This window comes from Hemitrygon akajei, chromosome 1 (genome assembly GCF_048418815.1).
Source record: "Hemitrygon akajei chromosome 1, sHemAka1.3, whole genome shotgun sequence".
NCBI classification, from domain to species: domain Eukaryota; kingdom Metazoa; phylum Chordata; class Chondrichthyes; order Myliobatiformes; family Dasyatidae; genus Hemitrygon; species Hemitrygon akajei.
The window spans coordinates 89,114,566-89,135,783 of NC_133124.1; the positions used below are offsets into that span (position 1 = coordinate 89,114,566).

Here is a 21,218-nt window from a genome sequence, read left to right on the forward strand (position 1 = left end):
TCAGCCTCTGCCACTCCAGAAAAAGCAAAACACAGAAAAATTAATATCTGAAGTTTACATTTTTAAAATCTCCATTCTAATGTAACTCTGTGCTGTTAATGATGCAATAATTAATTGTTATCCAGTCTTCAGTGTGAAGGATGTTTAACTCTCCTTGGTGAGTTCAGTTCATATCGGGCTTCACATCATGTGCTGGGTCAGCCAGACAACAAGGTGACAGTCAAGTTGTTGATCTCGGATTTCTGTAATTAACTCTGGACTTCTGCTAACTGCATTTGGCATCACCCGGAAATTTTCCATAAATGAGGATCATCACCTTTAGACTTGGATATTTTGGCACAAATTTTATAGCTTAATGGTTACTTATGAGCTGCATGTTCACTGACCAGCATATTCTAATCTGTAAAATTCTGCAGAACAGAGCAAACTAAAGGAGCTTTTTCTTTTTTTACGGTTTCATAGTTCTAATTAGACATAGTCTGTCAACTGTAGGTGAAGCTTAGTAGGAAAACTCAGTTACAAACCATAATATTTGATAAAAACGATATTCCCTTTGTACCACGTGAATGTTGCCATGGGGAAATCCAGTGATTTACAAAATACCATTACAATTTTAAGCAGATGTTATGCTCTAAGTAACAAAATTTTCAGAAATTATTTTAAAATGCATGGAAAAAGGCTTACCTTTAGATGTGGTTGATCATGAGCTGTAGTCCACAAACTGGAAATGTGTTTATAAGTTTCTGAACTCCCTGACCAAATGAGAATTAGATTTTGGTTAATATTGTATTGAACTGCAAGATCAGTAACAAGGATGGGATATAAGTCAACAGGGTACCAACATGCTTTTGTCACACCAGTTCTATTCTCATCCTGCCTGCCTGTATGAACTTGTTCAGTAGCTGGGTTGTTGTTGAACTTCCTTGAATTGTTAGAATATTCAATATTCTTCTTCAGTTGACTGAACTAATGTTCCCATTGTTTGTTCTTAGCTGTTGCTGTCATAGCGAATCGCATGAATGGGACTCTGGGCACTGACCTGACCTTTTACAATACCAGTCTGCACCACCTTCAGCATGAAATACTGGCCATGCTGGAATCTATGAGAAAACGAGGGTTCAATCAATCACAAGATACTGCAGAAACCAAGCTAAAGTGAGTTATTTTTAAATTCATTTGTAGGTCGAGGATCTCATTGGCAAAGTCCCTGAACTGAGGCTTTTTCAATCAACTATTCATCAGTGGCTAACAATCAGATAAAGGCAAGGCTTTCTCCAGATGTCAGACTTTATTCCCTTAAAGAAAATAGCAAGGTTTTTTAAACAACAATATGGTGCTTTTGCAGTTGCCACTATTAAGGGAAACTTTTTATTCTGGATTTCATTAATTTCTCAGATTTAAGATCCCTGGTAGTAACTGTAGTAAGGGTTGAAAAGGCCCCTATATAAATAATCAATGCCTTTGTATACTGGGTTCTGTCATAGAATCAAGTATTCAGGGAAACCATTTATGGGCATTTGGAACTGGTTAAAGTCTTTAAGGGAATATGTATGTGTTAACAATGTTAATTGTGTTTGACCAAGTGATTTTTTTTTTAGTTAAGATGTTAGGGAAGATTGTTGAAAGGGATGTGATGGATGCTGTTGATGTGGATTATCTGAAGGTTGCATGCCAAGTGGCAGGTATCAGATAAGGCCAATGAATCTAAAGCAGGGACTCCCAACATTTTTTATGCCATGGGGCCTTACTGTTGACTGAGGGGTCCATGGACTCCAGGTTGGGAGCCCCTGATCTAAAGGTTCACCAACAGCATTGGTAAGAAATTCCTCTGCTCTTCCTTATAAGACAGTCAGAAATACTTGCTTTTCATATAGGAGGATGCTGGTAGTTCTCCAGGGTTTAGATATGGATATGGAGACATGTTGTAAAGTAGGCCGTAGCTTTCTAAAGGGGAACCTTGCCTGACAAATCTGTTGGATTTCTTTGAGGAAGTAACAGGCAGGATAGACAAGGAGAGCCAGCCTGAAGAGAAGATAGGCTGACTGGCAGGAGCCAAAGAGTGAAATTAAAGGGGGCCTTTACTGGTTGGCATGGTAACTAGTGATGTGCTGCAGGGGTCAGTGTTGGGACCGCTTCCTTTCACATTGTATATCAATGATTTGGATGAAGGAATTGATATCTTTGTGGCCAAGTTTGCAGATGATATGAAGATAGGTGGAGGGGCTGGCTGGCAGTGGTGAGGAAGCAGGTTGGCTGAAGCAGGACTTGGACTGATTGGAGGAATGGGCAAAGAAGATGCAGATGGAATATAACATGGGGAAATACATGATCATGCACTTTGACAGAAGGAATAAAGGTGTGGACTAAATGGGGAGAAAATTCAAAAATCAGAGGTGCAAATGGACGTGGAAGACCTCGTGCAGGATGCCCTAAGAGTTAACTTGCAGGTTGAGTTGGCAATAGGGAAGGTAAATGCAATGCTAGCATTCATTTAAAGAGGACTAGAGTACAAAAGTAAGGATGTAGTGCCAAGGCTTTATAAGGCATTGGTCAGACTGCACTTTTAATATTGTTTGAACAGTTTAGTGCTGGCATTGGAGAGGGCCCAGAGGAGGTTTATGAGAGTGGTCCCAGGAGTGTTTGATGGCTCTGGGTCTGTACCTGCTGGAGTTCAGAAGAATGAGGGAGATCTCACTGAAACATCAAAAATTGAAAGGTCTTGATAGAGTGGGTGTGGAGAGGATGTTTCTTGTAGTGGGTGTGTCTAGAGGGCACAGCCTCAGAATTGTGAAGTGTCCATTTAGAACAGAGATTAGATGAAATTTCTTTAGCTGGGAGTGGTGAATCTGGGAATTCATTGCAGGCAAAGTAATTGGGTATATTGAAGATGAAAATTGATAGTTTATTGATTAATCAGGGCATCAAAGATATGAGGGATACGGCAGGAGAATGGGATTGAGGATGATGATGGGTCAGTCATGATGAAGTGGTGGAGCAAATAGCCTAATTCTGCTCCTCTGCCGTATGGTCTATGGTCTTATGGTGTGCAAGATAAGGTCCCTAAGTTTTCTTATCACCATGAGTATCTCAAGCTCCTCACTGGAGTTGAACAAATATACAGGATGAATGGAAAACCATGTCCACTCCAGAATTAAGGTCACTCCAAACCTCAGTTATCAAGATGTAGGACAGAGGCTGAGCTCCAGGTGATCACTGGCATAAGAGATAATGGACTTGACATTAAAGCTCATTGAATCAACGAGTCAAAACTAGAATAAACTTCCACAGTAGTGTTTGCAAGTATTTCAGCTACATTGTCAGACTGGATGTTTTGCTTTGAGGAAAAAAGGTTAAAGGTTTGGGAGGGGTGCATAGGATTAGAATGGGTTTAATGAGGATAAAGAGAGGGAAACTGTTCCCATTAGTGGATACATCACAGACCATGGGACACAGATAAGCTACTCAGTTTATCCTCTTCTAACCTACAGAATGTTGTTTTATTTAGCGATACAGCGTTGAGCAGGCCCTTTCGGGCCTTTGGGCCACACTGCCTCAGCAACTCCACAACCACAATTAACCATGACCTAATCACGGGGCAATTTACAATGACCAGTTAACCGACAGGGTATGTATTTAGACTGTGGGGAAAAACTGGAGCACCTGAGGGAAATACACGCCTTCCACAGGGAGGATTTACAGAGAACAACACCGGAATGAACTGAGATCTAATAGTGTCGTACTAATGGTGACACTCCCATCCGTATCAGCACCCCGCCCCCCCCAGATCCCCAGATCCCCAGATGCTACCTCTCATCTACACACTGGGGGCAATTTACCATGCCCAATTAAACATGCCGACCAGCACATTTTTGGGATGAAGAAAAGATACAAGAGGGATCTAGGGGAAACTTGTTTACTTTTGATAAAGATAGGAACTAAAATAGATGCTCTGAATGGTTTTCTTTGTTGTCATTATTTCATCATATCTCTGTAATTTGCCCTCCCTGGAAAAACAACAAGAACTGTTGTTTAAGATTGCCAAAATCCTGGAGCCCTGTCCTTTCTCTCCACCACCAAACTCAACGATCTGATGACACTCCTCTCCGTTGTACATAGACTTCAGCACTCTAATGTGACTGAGCTGAGCTTTCCATTTGCCTGACCAGTGACCTTTATCAGGACTCCTCGGAGCCCTCTGCAGCGATAGCTTTCAACAGAACAGTGCTCCTGGTGTGATGCATACCACACATCAGTTTTCAGCACAGTTTTTTTTAATCTTCATCGTTAAATTCCACTTCTAAAACCTTGGCATTATGGTCATGTAGGAATAGATTTGCAAGGTCACTAAGTGTGCACTGTGAGTTTGTGCATTTGTTCTTCGACATGACTGATTAATTTGCTTTGTGTGTTGAGAATTGACCAAGAGTTCAACTCTTCCAGAGTTTTGAATGTACTATGTTTGATGTGCCAGCCTTGATTCCAGTAGGTGCAATCTCACCTCAGAATTGCACGTTCCTGTGTTTGAACCACCTGCAGGAGTCTCATGCATATCCTGATTGGTCACTTCAGAGCAGATCCCTACTGAGTGTTTGAAAGAAAACGTAAAATAAGGATGGGGCAGCATGGTAGCATAGCTGTTAGCGTACCACTATTACAGCACCAGAGACATGGGTTCAATTCCGCCATTGTCTGTAAGGAATTTGTATATTCTCCCATGGTTTCCTCCAGGTGCTCGGACTTTCACCTGCATGCTAAAGGCGGACAGGTTGGTGGTTAATGGTCACATAGGTGTAATTGGGTGGTGTAGGCTTAAGGGCCAGAAAGGCCTGTCAGCATGCTGCATCACTGTCGGGGGACTTCAGCCAGGCTTGTTGGAAGAAATTGCTGCCCGGTTATCATCAGCATGTAACCTGTAGCACCAGGGACACGACACACTCAACCATTGCTGTACTGGGATTAGGAGTGCCTACCGTTCCATGCCTAGAATGCACTTTGGGAAATCTGATGACTTGGCGCTCCTCCACCTACCTGCATACAGGCAAAAACTAAAGAGCAAGGCTCCAGAGATGAGGGCGACAAAGAGGTGGTCACGGGAGGCTGAGGAGCGGCTATGGGATTGCTTTGAGTCAGTGGTCTGGGCCACGTTCAAGGACTCATCAGAAAATATAAACCAATACACCATGGTTGTCATGGACTTCATAAAAACAGTTGTAGACGAGAGTGTCTCCACAAAATCATTCAGAGTCTTCCCCAACCCGAAGCCCTGGATGAACCAGGAGATCCATAGTCTGCTGAGGGCCAGATCAGAGGCATTCAGGTCTGGTGACCAAGTAAAATACACGAGGAACAGGCAAAATCTCCCGAAAGCCATCTCACAGGTTATGTGGCAATTCCGGACTCAACTTGAATCACTGAAGGATGCTGGACAGCTGTGGCAGGGTTTCAATGCTAACACCACCTGCAAGGTGAAACCAAGCAACGTAGGTGACAACAGGGCTCTGCTCCCAGATGAACTCAATGCTTTTTATGCTCACCTTGACCATCAAAACATGGGGCACCTTCAGGAACTCCCTAGTGACTGTGAGATTTCAGTTTCTGAGGCCAACGTGAGAGCACCCTTCAGGAAGGTGAACCCACGGAAAGCATACAGCCCAGACAGGGTGTGTGGCTGAGTACCAACAGACCTCCGCTGATCAGTCGTCTGGAGTGTTCACTGATACCATTAACATCTTGCTTCAGCAGTCTGAGGTACACACCTGCTTCAAGCAGGCTTCAAATATACTAGTGCCTAAGAAGAACATGGTAAGCTGTCTCAAAGATGATCATCTATAGCACTTACATCCACTGATGTAAGGTTGGTGATGAAACATAACTGTCAGAGCAGACTTGATGGGCTGAATGGCCTAATTCTGCTCCTATGTCTTATAGTCTAACTCCTGCTTGAGAAGCGATTTGGAACCACTCCAATTTGTGTACCGTCACAACAGATCAACAACAAATGCCATTTCATAGGTTCTTCACTCAGTATCTGGACAGCAAAGTCAGGATGCTCCTTATCGACGATAGCTCAGCATTCAATACTGTCATCCCCACAAAACTAATCATAACCTTGGCCTCAATACTTCATTGTGCAATTGGATCCTCAATTTTCTCACTTGCAGAACCCAGTAAAATTGGATTGGCAACAAAATCACCTCCACAATCTCCATCAGCACAGGTGCATCACAAGGCTGTGTGCTTCGTTCCCTGCTCTGTTCCCTTTAAGCTTATGAGTATGGCTAAGCACAGCTCCAATGCCATATTTAAGTTTGCTGAGACATCACTGTCATTAGCTGAATGAAAGGTGGTGATGAATCTGTATTTAGGAGGGAGATTGAAAATCTGCTGAATGGTGCCACAAGGGCAATCTTTCACTCAGTGCCAGCAAGACCAAGGACCTGATATTGACTTCAGGAGGAGGAAACCAGAGGTCCACGAGCCACTCCTCATCAAGGGATCAGAGCTGGAGAGGATTACCGGCTTCAAATTCCTCGGTGCTAGCTTTTCAGAGGAACTGTCCTGGTTCCAGCACATAAGTGCCATTATGAAGAAGGCACAGTAGTGCCTCTACGTTCTTAGAAGTTTGTGAAAATTCAGCATGTCATCTAAAACTTCTGTAGATGTGAGGTGGAGAGTATATTGACTGCACTCATCATGGCCTGGTATGGAAACACCAATGCCTTCGAATAGAAAAGCATACAAGAATTAGTGAATAGGGTCCAGTCCATCATGGGTAAAGCCCTCCCTGCCATTCACCATATCTACATGGAGTGTTGTCGTTGGAAAACAACATCCATCATCAGGGACCCCCACTATCCAGGCAATGCCATCTTCTCACTACTGCCATCAGGAAGAGGTTACAGGGACCTCGTGACCCAAGAGCCATGACCCATACCACCAGGTTGAGGAACAGTTATGATCTCTCAACCATCAGACTCTTGAAACAGAGGGTATAACTTCACACAATTTCGCTTATCCTATCACTGAACTGTTTCCACAATCAATAGACTCACTTTCTAGAACTCTTTACCCATGATCTCAATACTTATTATTTATTATTATTATTATTATTATTATTGTTTTTGTATTTCCACAGTTTAGTGTCTTTTGCACATTGGTTGGGTATTTCATTGATTCTGTTGTTTCTTGTGATTGTGAATGCCTGCAAGAAAATTAATCTCAGGGATGTATATGGTGACATACATGTATTTTGATATACATTTTTGATACATGTATTTTGATACATGAAATAATAAATTTACTTTGAACTCTGAACTTTGTATCTCCAAACAATTAAAAATAAATAAATGAAAGAGTGGCAATGGCTCTGTTTCAGAGACACCCCAATTTGTAGTTTGCTGCATGCCACTTCCGGGAGAGATTTGCTTTCCTACCTGCACTCCTCCTGTGTTTCTAGCATTCTCTTGCTTCGGAGCAACAGCCTTTTGCTGCTTGGTCTTTTCTAATCTTGCTTGGCAAGTGAATATCGAGCAAGGCCTGGCTTCCTTCCAAATAATACTTTGGATTTCAAACTGATGGGCAGGCTCCTCCAAATCAAGCTATAAAAACTCAAGGCATTTTTTAAAATCAGCTTTACTGGATTGAAAATTGATTTCTTTTTCCAGAGCAAAACATAATAATGACTTTTTCTAGGTTATTCCCCACAACACTCCAGTGGTTTGATTGAACATTTCTCAGCTGGAGTCATCCCTGCATCCTTGATGCCCTGTAGATTTGGTCTTGGAATACATAGTTCCCCATATAGTTTGTGCATTCGGACGAGAATTATTGATACTGGACTGTTTGTGGATAATACTGCGCTTTAGAATCTGTAATACCATACCTGTGGATGATTATGTCCAACGTGACAGTTTCCATCATTTTGTTCCACCTATGAATCTAGGGCTGCGGAAGGACTGCTGATGCGGGTGCAGAAGGAGTTTCAGAAACCTTATAAAGAATTGGGGCAAAGCAGAAACCAAGTAATGGACGTGTTGATGCAGCATAGCAAGAAGTTGCATGAGGCTCAGGACCTGGTGAATGAAGCACGCCGCAGCACCAATGAAACTAACTGGCTTCTCCACAGCATCTCAAGCAACTTGGCAGAGCTCAAGGTAGAAGAGAAATGTTCAGAAATATAGGAACCTATAGACCATGTCACAGGAACTAAAGTAGATCACCAACACTATCTGCCTCAGAATCAAGATTAACATCACTGGCACATGTCATGGAAATTTGTTGTTTTGCAACAGCAGCACATTGCAACACACAGTAATAACAATGTAAAAATAAGATGTGTGTAAAAATATAAATTCAATAAATAGTGCAAAAAGAGAGGGAGATGTTGAGGAAGTGTTCATGGGTTCATTGTTCATTCAGAAATCTGTTGGCAGAGGGGAAGAAGCTGTTCCTAAAACATTGAGTGTGTGTCTTCAGGCTCCTGATTTCCTCCTTGAAAAGATGGAATGAAAGTAGCAATGAAAAGAGGGTGCAATGAAAAGACTTGGGTGTTGGGGGTCCTTAATGATGGATGCTGCCTTTTTGAGGCATCATCTTTCAAAGGTATCCTAGATGCTAATGAGACTAGTGCCCATGATGGAGCTGGCTGAATTTACAACTTTCTGCATTTATTTCCAATCCTGAGCAACCAGTTAGAATGTTCTCCATGATAACTCTGTGGAAATTTTTGAGTGTCTTTGGTGACATTACCAATTCTCCTCAAACTCGTAATGAAATGTAGCCACGGTTGTGCCTTGTTTGTAATTGTGTCAATATGTTGAGCCCAGGATAGATAGTCTAGAGATGCTGGCACCCAGGAACTTGAAACTGCTCACCCTTTCCACTTCAAATCCCTCAATGAGGACTGATGTGTGTTCTCTTGACTTGCCCTTCCTGAAGTCCACAATCAATTCCTTAGTCTTACTGACATTGATTGCAATGATGTTGCTGTGACACCACTTACAATCTGATTTATGTATCTCACTCCTGTATACCTCCTCGTCACCATCTGAAATTCTGCCAGTAATAGTTGTGTCATCTGCAAATTTATAAATGATGTTTGAGCTGTGCCTGGCCTCACAGTCGTGGGTATAGAGAGAGTAGAGCAGTGGGCTAAGCATGCATCCTTGGGGTGCGCCAATGTTGACTGTCAGCAAGGAGGAAATGTTATTTCCTATCCGCTCAGACTGTGGTCTCTTGGTGAGAAAGTCAAAGATCCGGTTGCAGAGGGAAGTATAGAGATCCAAGGTTTAGAGCTTTTTGATTAGAACTGATGGTAGTGATTGTGTTGAATGCTGAGCTGTAGTCAGAGCAGTCTGATGTAAGTATTACTATTGTCCAGGTGATCCAAGGCCAAGTGGAGAGCTAGTGAGATTGCATCCACTGTAGGCTTATTGTGGTGATAGGCAATTTGTAATGGGTCCAGGTCCTTGCTAAGGCTGGATTTCATTCTAGCCATGACCAACCACTCAAAGCACTTCATGACAGTACATGTGTGCCATTTGGTGATGGTGGTTGAGGCAGCTCACCCTGCACTTCTTGGGCACTGGTATGATTGTTGCCCATTTGAAGCAGGCGGGACCTCCGACTGCAGCAGGAAGTGATTGAAGATGTCATTAAACACTCCCACCAGTTGGTTGGCGTGGATTTTCAGATCCCTACCAGGTACACCATCAGAGCCTGACATCTTGCAAGGGTTCACCCTCTTGAAAGATGTTCCGATGTTAGACTCTGAGACAGCGATCACAGGGTCACCAGATACTGCAGGGATTCACATAGATGTAGGTTTATTCTCCCTTTCAAAGTATGCATAAAAGGCATTGAAGCAACATTGTCATTCATGATGTTAGATTTTGTAAAGGCCTGCCAGAGTTGATGTACATACAATTCCGTCTCTAACCTCAACTGGAATTGTTTTCTGATTGTACCTGGGCATTGCATTCTGTTTCTAACTCGTGCAGATAACAGTTGTATTCTCTTGGATTTACTGGGTTAAGTAATAACTGGAAAGAAGTTTTCAAGATGATTTGATGAGATACAGTACTTGCAGAGCTGATACTGCACAGCTTAGAGGAACTACAATTAGAAACTCTAGTCTAAACTTACAACTTGGAGGCACAACACTCTGCAGATGCAGACCTGGAGCAGCAGTCGATCTGTAGGAACTCAGTGAGTTGACTAGCATTTGTGAAGAGAAACTGTCAAATGTTTCAGGTTAAACCCCTGCATTAACCCTTTACCCCAGAGATCCTGCTCGTCCCATTGAGCTCCTCCAGTAGGTCATTTTATTACTCATTCAAATTAGGAAATGTTTCTGCATCACATGCTAGAACTGTGAAATTTTCTTCTACAAATAAATGATTCTTTTGTCAGTAATTTCAAGTCTGAGATTGAGAGATATTTATGTGCCAATGATATTTTACTCGAAGAGGCGGGCATATAGAGTTAGGGTGCAAATCAGTTATGATTTTGAATAGTAAAACCATCTCAAGGAGCTAAACACTTACCTTTGTCCCTATACATGGGTCTCAGCCCAAAACATTGACAGTTTACTCTTTTCCATAGGTGCTGCCTAGCCTGCTGAGTTCCTCCAGCATTTTGTGTGTGTTGTTTGGTACAAAATTAGCCTGGACATAGAATACAAATGGTAATGGTGGAGGGGTGTTCCTCTGACTCAAGTTTTGTGATATGTACAAATGTTTTGAATGAAAATGTATGTGGTCTGATTAGTAAAATTCCAAGTGGCACAATAAGTCGAGGGGTTATGAATAGTGAAGAAGGTTGTCAAAGGATACACAGGGTACGGATTAGTTGGAGACATGGGCAGAAGCGATAGCAGATGGAGTTTAATCCAGACAAGTGTGAGGTGTTGCATTTCTAGGAAACTGTCTATATTCTAATTTTCCCTAAAGTGACCTCATTACCTAAATCTATTTTTTTGTTTCACATTTATTGGTATTTACTTGTTTACTCACACAAATTCCATAAGAGCAAATTTTAAATTGTATCTCAAATAATTTAGTCGTGATTTGTGGATTTTGAGAGGGCAAATTTCCAGTTTAATTTCTACTACCCAATAAGCTGGGGGTATACTCTACAATAGGGGTCGCCAACCTTTTTATGCATGTTAATGAGCGGACAGTGGGAGAGATAAATACCATAAAAAACTTGAAATATGGGAATTATCCATTTAAGTACATCTAGTTATGTTTTGCCTCAAATTAATGAGTAACGCATGCTAGAAACCCCCCGCGGTCATAGGTTGCCTGCCCCTGCTCTACAAAGTAGACGTCAGTGAGTGATAAGTGCCTTGAATATTCTTCTGGGGGAGGCCGTCGATGCAGATACGATAGCGACATTTAAGCGGTATTTAGGCAGCAAGGGAATAGTGAGATAAAGTTTATGAGCAGGCAGAAAGAATTAGTTATTGTTGATTTAGAATTGGTGGGCCTAAGGACCTATCTATGTGATGTTCCTGTACTCTATGATTTACGAAGCTTTTTGCTTTAAGGAAAACTGTCCAAGTCTTCAAGCATAGGAATTTATTTCACTGAAATGACAATAATGCATTTTGCTCAGCTTTTTCGATTTACAAATATTTGATCGGTTAAATATTTTACAGGAAGCAATCTCTTTTGTAAATCAAGGAATGGTTGTATTCCCAAGCTCAGTTGGTATAGGGCACAAAAATGGCATTGAAATGTGCTTTTGATTTTAGAATTGAGAAGTACAGATAAACCTTATACTCCAGATTTATGTAGTCCTGCTGGAACTGTTAAATCAGTATAATATCAACCTACATTGAATCTGTAAACATGTACCTTTGTAAATCACTTCCAGGCAAGAGAAAGAAACCAACAATTAACACATCCATAATTAGAACTTCTTTGTTCAAATAACCAGTGAACTGGTTATAATTTTTTACTAATTGTATGGGCTTTGCTCCCATAATTGAGGGTATGCTTTCCCTGCTAAGGTCTGGCAAATAAAATTATTAGCAAAATTAGAATGTGCAGAGTGGGAGTTAATCTTGTGACATACCTGGGTAATCTGCTGTCAGGGAAGTGCCAGTGGTTTGAGGTAAAGTGATAGGGCAATGGCTGTGCTGACATGGTGTGATGGGTATTACTTCTGGGAAACCTTGAAAGTAATCTCGTGCAGCACAGCTCGATGGATACAATTAAAATATTCCTGTTTCAGCCACATACAGCTGAGAATCACAACTGCTTCCAGGCTCTGTACAGATAATAAAGATGTCTTAATGCGATTGAATAATCTAGCACTGCTGAAAACCAACAGAAACAACACAGGCTGTGCCCATGCTTGTCGCTGGAAGAAACTTCCTTGTTGGAAACGTGGCTGCCAGTCAGGGAGACAGGTACATTTAAGAAAGCGAGGTTTTCGATTCCCAATGCCAACTATCTTACTGTCTCTAGTAAATAAAATCACAGATCTCAGAGTTAGGGAGCTGTATCAGAGGGACATTAGGACCACTTGTGTCCTTTGTTCCACGGAATCTTGGTTAACCTCTTCCATAGCAGCGATTCAGATTGACGCGATCACTTGTCACAGTCAAGATTGGACTGTCAGGTCTCTCAAAAGCAGAGGTGGAGGTGTCTGCCTCATGATCAACTCCTCTTGGTGCACACATCTATTAATGTTGTCCCGATTCTACTCGCCAGACCTGGAATATCTCGCAATTCAGTACCGTCAATTTTACCTGCGGCAGGAGATTTCTGTGATTGTTTTGGTAGCGATGTACATTCCACCTCACACCAATGTCAAACAGGCTCTAGATCAGTGGTTCCCAACCATGCCCACCTAATCACCTCTAAAATCCTGATGCCCCCTGTGGTGATATATAATTCTTATTATTCAAAAAGTGAACTCCTATTCACCTGGAGGAAGCCTAAAAGACCATTAACTTGGTTTAAACAAGCTTCCAAAGAACATGGCATTCATGAAAGAGAAAAATAAAAGAACCAAAGGACTGGTAAAATTCTGAGGAAGAAATTACTAAGAAATTGTAAAAAAAAAGAACATTAAGTGATATTAAAATAATAATAATAATAAATAAATAAAACAATGCCGATTCGTTTCTACAGCATACAAAGACAGATACACCGTTTAAAAGAGATGACGCAATGTACACACCTTCACACCACCAAGAACCGAAAGCTACTGCAAAAAGCAGCATTGGCGCGACCGCGTACGAGTTTCTTACGCGTTTGGACTTGTTCATTCGTTCCTTCCTACATCAGTCAATTCATTAATTTAATTATGAAAGCCATTTGATGGTTGTAATGATGGTGATACACTATATATACAGTACATACGCAATTACACATGTACGTACACACAAGTATTTTTATGTATGCATACTGTATATACACATATGTATTAACTCGCACACACACTCATACTCACGCAGACTTACTAGAAAAAATTCACTGTTAATAACTCATTCTCGAATTGCCCCCCTTAAAAATCAAATTACCCCCCCCTGTGGGGCGTACGCCCCACGTTGGGAACCACTGCTCTAGATGATCTGAGCAATGGGATCAACATGAGATTAACCAGGCCAGATTGAAAAAGTCACTAGGTAATTACCATCAACAAATCACTTGTAGTACTAGAGGAAACAACACATTGGACCACCATCAAGAATGCCTACCCGTGCTATTCCACGCCCAAACTTCAGTAAGTCTGATCACCTGGCGGTCCTTCTACTTCCTCAGTAAAAGCAGATTGCAGCATCTTCAGTGAAGACCAAGAAGGGATGGACAAGTGACTACAGGACTGCTTTGAATCAGCAGACTAGACTGTAAAGTGTTCAGGGATTCATCTTGCAATCTGGATGAGTATGCTGCAGTTGTTCGTTAAAATCTGTGTAGATGAATATGTGCCTACAAAGACTTGCTGTACATTCCCAAATCAAAGCCGTGGATAAACCAGGAGGTTTGTCATCTGCTGAGGACTAGATCTGTGGCATTTAAGTCTGGTGACTCAGCCTGTACAAGAAAACCAGGTTTGACTTGCAGAGAGCTATTTCAAGAGTGAAGAAACTATTCCGAGGGAGGTCGGAGATGACATCGGATGCGCATCAACTTGGTAGGGTTTGCAGGACATTACAAAGCAAACACATTGCTTATATACCAGATGAGCTGAACAACTTCGATACCTGCTTTGAAAGGGAGAATGTAACTACAGCTGTGAAGATTCCTGGTGCCCCCAGTGATCCTGTGATCTCTGTTTCGGAGGCCGATGTCAAGCTGTCTTTAAGGAGGGTGAACCCTTGCAAGGTGGGAGGCCCAGATGAAGTACCTGGTAAGACTCTGAAAACTTGTGCCAGCCAATTGGCAGGAGTACTCAAGGACATTTTCAACCTCTCACTGCTACAGTCAGAAGTTCCCACCTGCTTCAAAACGGCAACAATTATACCAGTGCCGAGAAAGAGTTGTGAGAGCTGACTAAATAACGATCACCCAGTAGCAATCACATCTACAATGATGAAATACTTTGAGAGGCTGGTTATGGCTAGAATGAACTCCTGCCTCAGTAAGGACCTGGGCCCACTGCAGTTTGCCTAAAACCACAACAGGTCAACAGCAGATGCAATCTCCATGGCTCTTCACACAACCTTGGATCACTTGGTCAATACAAACACCTACGTCATGATGCTGTTTGTTGACTTTTGCTCAGCGCTTAGCACCGTCATTCCCACAGTCCTGATCAATAAACTACAGAACCTGAGCCTCTGTACCTCCCTCTGCAATTGGATCCTCAATTTCCTAACCAGAAGACCACAATCTGCGGATTAGTGATAATATCTCCTCGCTGACGATCAACACTGGCGCACTGTAGAGGTGTGTGCTTAGTCCACTGCTCTACTCTCTCTATACTCACGACTATGTGGCTAGTTATAGCTCAAGTGCCTCTTATAAATTTGCTGAATCTACCATTGTTGGTAGAATCTTAGATGAAGATGAGAGGGCGTACAAGAGTGAGATAAACCAGCTAGTTGAGTGGTATCTCAGCAATAAATTTGCACTCAATGTCAGTAAGACAAAAGAATGTGGACTTTGGGAATGGTAACATGAAGCAGTGCTCGTAGAGAGATCAGAAGTGGAGAGAGTGAGCAATTTCAAGTTCCTGGCTGTCAAGATCTCTGAGGATCTAACCTGGTCCCAGCATATTGATGCAGTTACAAAGAAGGCAAGACAGCAGCTATATTTCATTAGGACCTTGAAGAGATTTGGTTTGTCACCTAAAACACTAAAATATCTATAGATGCAGTGTGGAGAGCATTCTGACTGGCTTCATCACTGTCTGGAATGGGGATGAGGGGGAGCTCACTGCACAGGACCAAAAAAAGCTACCGAAAGTTGCACAATTAGTCAGCTCCATCTTGGGTACTAGCCTCCATAGTATCCAAGAAAGAAGCAGTGCCTCAAAAAGGTAATGTCCATTATTAAGAACCCCTATCACCCAGGGTATGCCCTTTTCTCACGGTTACCATCAGGTAGGAGGTACAGAAGCCTGAAGGCACACACTCAGCGAGTTAGGAACAGCTTCTTGCCCTCTGCCATCCGATTTCTAAATGGACATTGAACCCATGAACACTACCTATTTTTTTTTAATAAGTATATCATTTCTGTTTTTGGACTATTTTAATCTATTTAATATAAATGTATATACTTACTGTAATTTGATTTACTTATTTTTGTCCTTTCTAGATTATGTATTGCATTGTACTCTGCTGCTGTGAAGTTAACAAATTTCATGACACATGCCGGTGATAATGATTCTGATTCTGTTCCTCAGGGATTATTGCAATGGGCCCCACCTTTCCACAGTGGTGCAGCAGGTAGTGCTGTTGTCACAGCATTCCAAGGGACCACGTTCAGTCTCCGCCTCCTGTGTGGATTTTCCCTGTGACTATGTGGGTTCCCCCTGACTGCTTCAGTTTCCTCCCACGTCCCTGCTACCCTCTTACCCAGGACTTGCCCTCTTCTCATTACTGGTACACGGGGAAGGCATAGCAGTCTGAAGACACACACTCAACATTTTAGGAATAGCTTCTTCCCCTCCATGGTTTCTGAACGGTCCATGAACCCATTGACACTACCTGACTGTTTCTCAATCTGAATGGCAGGTTAATCGGTTGATGAAAATCACCTCCAGAGGCAATGGTTCGTAGAAAACCAAGGGCAGTTGAAGGATACTATGTGAGAGAGAATGGGCTACAGGGTAGCAGGATTAATAGGATTGCTTTAGAGAAACAGCATTGGCAAGATGGGTGAAATAACTCCTGTCTATAGTGAGGAAGTGTGATTCTGATTGGTGCAAAGATAAGGGTAGAACTTAAAGGAGCAAAGAGTGAGTTTTACCTTCCCCTAAAAAGAGGTTAAGGCCAAAGCTAAATAGAACTATTAAATTTAATAAAGCAATCCAACCAAACCTTCACTTTAAAAGTAGATGGAACAAAGAATAGGCAAGTAGCAGGATCTTCAGTTAAACATGATGAGATGATTTATATAACCATATAACCATTACAGCATGGAAACAGGCCATCTCGGACCTTATAGTCTCTGCCGAACGCTTACTCTCACCTAGTCCCAGCGACCTGCACTCAGCCCATAACCCTCCATTCCTTTCCTGTCCATATACCTATCCAATTTTTTTTAAATGACAAAATCGAACCTGTCTCTACCATTTCTACTGGAAGCTCGTTCCACACAGCTACCACTCTCTGAGTAAAGAAGTTTCCCCTCGTGTTACCCCTAAACTTTTGCCCCTTAACTCTCAACTCATGTCCTCTTGTTTGAATCTCCCCTACTCTCAATGGAAAAAACCTATCCAAAAGATTTGCTGTCGATTTACAAGTGAGTGTAAATTTGGCCATTAGTGAACAAGATTAAATCCTTAACAGACTTCAGTGCAAAAACTGGTGGAGATTTTGACCACTTTTCCTTAAAGATTGGTGATTCAGAGTCAACTAAAATGTTCTAATTGGTTATTCTTCTTAGTTCAGTTGTATCAAGGTTGAGAAAGTGATGTTATTGAGGAGTGGAAAAGGTTGAAGGGCCTATTTCAATGGAATCCAATTACTTTTTATTTCAGGAATGAGGTTTATTAGGGATGAACTTTTTAAGTATGAAGTGCAAATTTTACACATTCACACAGACTGAGCCCCTATCAGGAATTTTAAGTCAGCTAATATGAACAAAGAGCATGACACATGGTGGAGAGTTTCATGCCATCTAAACAGTAGTTTAAAAAAAAAAGATTTTCTTCAGAATGTAGAAACATATCTGACTCGTCAGTGGTATTTGACAATGGAGTAGAAAGTTATATTGAAATTTCATTAGCTTGTAGTTATTGTTAGCTTTTATAGTCTGAAGAGAACATGGTTCTCCTGAACTCAAATCATGCCCTGGATATTACAGCAAGATTTTGAAATCTGCAAAGTACTTGAATCTTCATTAAATATTTCCCAGATATGATCTATCAACCAGTGAAGATAACTAAAAAATGCATTTGATTCCTGATAATGCCTACAACACTGAAAGTTCACGTAGTGAATTCCAGTTTCTGAACATTTCCTGCTCATTTGAAGTTCAAATGGTAAATATCTGTGCACCTTGGGCCTAGTAGGGGTGTGATTTGAATAAATCATACTTTAACTCCTGGTGTCCCCCTATCTTCAGTAACTCTGCTGTTGTGTAAACCTGCCATTTCCCTTAAAGCAGCAGAAATTAGTATCTATGATGTTCTTAGCTCCAGTTTTGAAAAATCCCTTAGAGTTAAGATTAAAATAGGCCATTCTCTTTATGTATGATTTGTTCAATTTGCCAACTGCTAACAAACATTATGCGCAGGAGAAGCAGCAGACAGTGAACAGAATGAAGACACTGACGGCAAACCTGGCCCAGGACGGAAGAGAGATGGTGGACCATGCGGCAAATATGGTGGCAGATGTCGTGAATAGCTCAGCTGTAAGTTTCATTATAACTGTTCATTTCTATTCCCTTGCCAGTGCAATCCACTGGAACTGACGTCGTGCAGACTCCCAATGACTTGCAACACATCATCACTGGCAGAGCCTCTAACAGTGAGAATGTATTACAGGTCATTTGGGGGTGCATAAATGTGGCCCAGGAAGAACGGGGATGAGAGGAATCTCTCTCTGTTACACTATACCTGCAAAAATGTACTTCTTTCAAGTTCAGGTTTATTGTCATCTGGCTGTACAACGTTCCTCCGGACCGCAGTGCACCTGCAAAACATATGTCACACACACAACATAAACCAAAATATTACCATAAATAAATTAATAAAATATAATTCAAAATGCATGCAGTGCACAGCACGGGTAAATAGCTTGCTGTCCTAGTGATGAGAACTCTTGGGGGTTGCAGGTATTCATTAGTCTCACAGCCTGAGGGAAAATGCTGTTACCCAGTCTGAAAATCCTCGTCATGATGTTTTTGTACCTCCTTCCTGTCAGTAATGGTTTAGTGAAATTGTGGGATGGGTGATAGGAATCCTCAACAAATCTCTGGGCACTCGGTCTATAACGGTTCTGGTAAATGTCACAAATAGAGGGGAGGGAGACCCTCATAATTCTCTCTGTTTTTTACCATCCTCTGAAGGGTCGTGTGACCTGATGCTTTGCAGCTTCCGTAGTACACAATGATACAACCAAATAGGACACTCTCAGTAGCGCTCTTCTAGGAAGTTGTTAGAATAGGGGAGGGGAGCCTTACATGCCTCAGTATCGTCAGAAAGTGTAGACACTGCTGTGCCTTCTTGACTAGTGAAGAGGGATTGTGGGTCCAGGTTAGATTGTCTGTTATGTTTATACCAAGGAATTTTGTGCTCTCCACGGCAGAGCCATTGATGTGCAATGGAGAGTGGCTGACATGTGCCTTCCCGAAGTTCCCTATCATCTCTTCTGTCTTGTCCACACTGAGACTCAGTTTGTTGTCTCACACCATCTGAAAAGCCTCTCTACCAACTCCTCCTTATGTCGACTCATCGTTACTGCTGATGAAGCCAACCACTGTCGTATCATCCGTGAACTTGATGATGTGGTTTAAGCTGAATTTGGTAGTCTGATCCCATTAACTCCAACTAGTTGGAATAAATTTACAACATCAGTGCTCCAACCTGGGGAGCGAGCAGAATCTGAGGGTGCTGAGTGATTCTGAAATTTTACATACTTTGGAACTGAACTTGCCACTCACTTTAAATTTGCACGTCATATAAAAAGTCATTGAGTGCATGGTTTGTCAAAACTACATGTAAAGATAAAAGATTTAAGATTCAAGTTCAAGGTAAATTCAGTTTATTGTCATTCAAATATATACATGTATACCGCCAAACAAGATAACAGGTCTGTGGACAACAGAGGACATATATTTCACACGCATAACACATGAAATAATGTTACCACAAATAATAAGATGCATATATGATAGAAGTTTAAAAGTAAACGGTGCAACACTATTGGTGCTTCATGTATGATAAGACCTGGGTGGGGTAGTGGCAGGGAGTTCAGTGGTCATATCGTAGAAGAAGCTCTTTGCTATGCTAACAATTCTTGACCTAATACTTTGGTACCTCTTCGCTAATGGTAGGGGGTCAAAGAGATTGTTGGATGGATGGGAGGGATCACTGACAATGCTAAGGGCCCTGCGTACCCAGTGCACCTGATAAATATCACTGATTGGTGGAAGAGAGATGCTGATGACCCTCTCAGCAGTCCTCACAATCCTCTGTAGCGACCTGTGGTCAGATGCTTTGCAGTTCCTGTATCAGACGGTGATGCAGTTAGTCAGGACACTCCCGAAGGTGCTCCTGTAAGAATTGGTTTAAGTGTTGGTGGTGGGGTGTGGGGTGTGGGGCCTCACTCGCCTCGATCTCTCAAGAAGTGCAGACGCTGCAGGAGTTAGCATAAGTGGTCACAGAACCTGATGTGGGGATGAGAGGAAGCTTTGCATGCACCAGAGATCTTGGTATAAACCAGATCTCTTGTGTTCTCACCTCTGGTATCCAAGTCAACATGCTGATAGAGTTTAGGCAGGACTGGTTTTAAGTTAGCATTGTTGTCAGCAACAGACTGTGAAAGGGAGGCACCTCTTTCTCCCTTATTAGAAAGAGCCTGTGGTATGTCGTATAGCGGGTGAACAATTCGTCTGTGTCTTTGCTGTTGCTTTGCTCACACTTGAGTGCTCGGTGGCGGGTGCCGATTTTTTTTTTGCTGGTGGGGGAGGAGAATCGTTGCTCGCAGCCGCTTATGTGCAGGTGGCAAGGGAGCTGAGGGGGGGGGCTTTGGGGTTCTAACATTTAACTGTCATCCATTCTTTGGGGGCACTCCTCTGTTTTCGTGGATGGTTGTGAAGTAAAAGTGTTTCAGGATGTATATTGTATACCAGGCATCTCATCTCTCCCAGAAGTTCCGGGAGTCTCCCGCAAATTGATAGCGGCTCGCTGATGCCCGCAAATTATATACAATATCCTGGAAATCGATTTTTTTGAGAGTGAGAGAGGGAGAGATCAAAAATAATGACAGTGTTGCTCGCTGCACTGTTTGCAACAGTGACTTTTCTATTGCCCATGGTGGGTTAAAATTAGGTGAGTTTAACAGTTGTCATTCGTTCATTAGTATAGCTAACGTTATTTAAACTAGCTGGCTAGCTGCTAAGGAGCTACTCTATTGCAGACATCCCACCTCTCCGGGAAGTTCCGGGAGTGTCCTGCAAATTCCCGGAAGGGTGGGATGTCTGGTATACATTTGTCTGACATTAACTGTACCTTTGAACAATAAAGGAGCATTGGGTGCGTGGATGCCAAGTCACTGATAGTGCCGTGAAGTTCACTTTGCGCTTCCCTGACATCAGCACGGTTTTAGTGGGGGCGGGGGGAAGGATGTATACAGCCACAATCACAATAGTAGTGAACTCCTTTGGTAAGCAGAAGGGCCTGCACTTCACCATTACCGTAGGCAAACAGTGGGTCGTCACTACCAAATCATTCACACACCAGTTCTTATTAACGTAGATATATACACCTCCACCATGGGTCTTGCCAAAGATCACAGGAATTCTGTTGGTCCAAAAAGAGATGAAAACCACCAACTGGACGACTGCTTCAGGAATGGTATCCTGCAGCTATCT

General features: G+C 42.2%; 1 protein-coding gene across 1 annotated transcript in view; it reads left to right on the forward strand.

Moving 5' to 3' along the window:
• Positions 1-21,218, forward strand: part of lama1 (laminin, alpha 1) — a 346,216-nt gene that overhangs the window by 239,093 nt on the left and 85,905 nt on the right. The window contains exons 36-38 of the mRNA XM_073047634.1: positions 993-1,155; positions 7,943-8,153; positions 17,919-18,035. Coding sequence (XP_072903735.1) covers positions 993-1,155; positions 7,943-8,153; positions 17,919-18,035 — 491 coding nt within the window. The remainder of the gene's footprint in view (positions 1-992; positions 1,156-7,942; positions 8,154-17,918; positions 18,036-21,218) is intronic.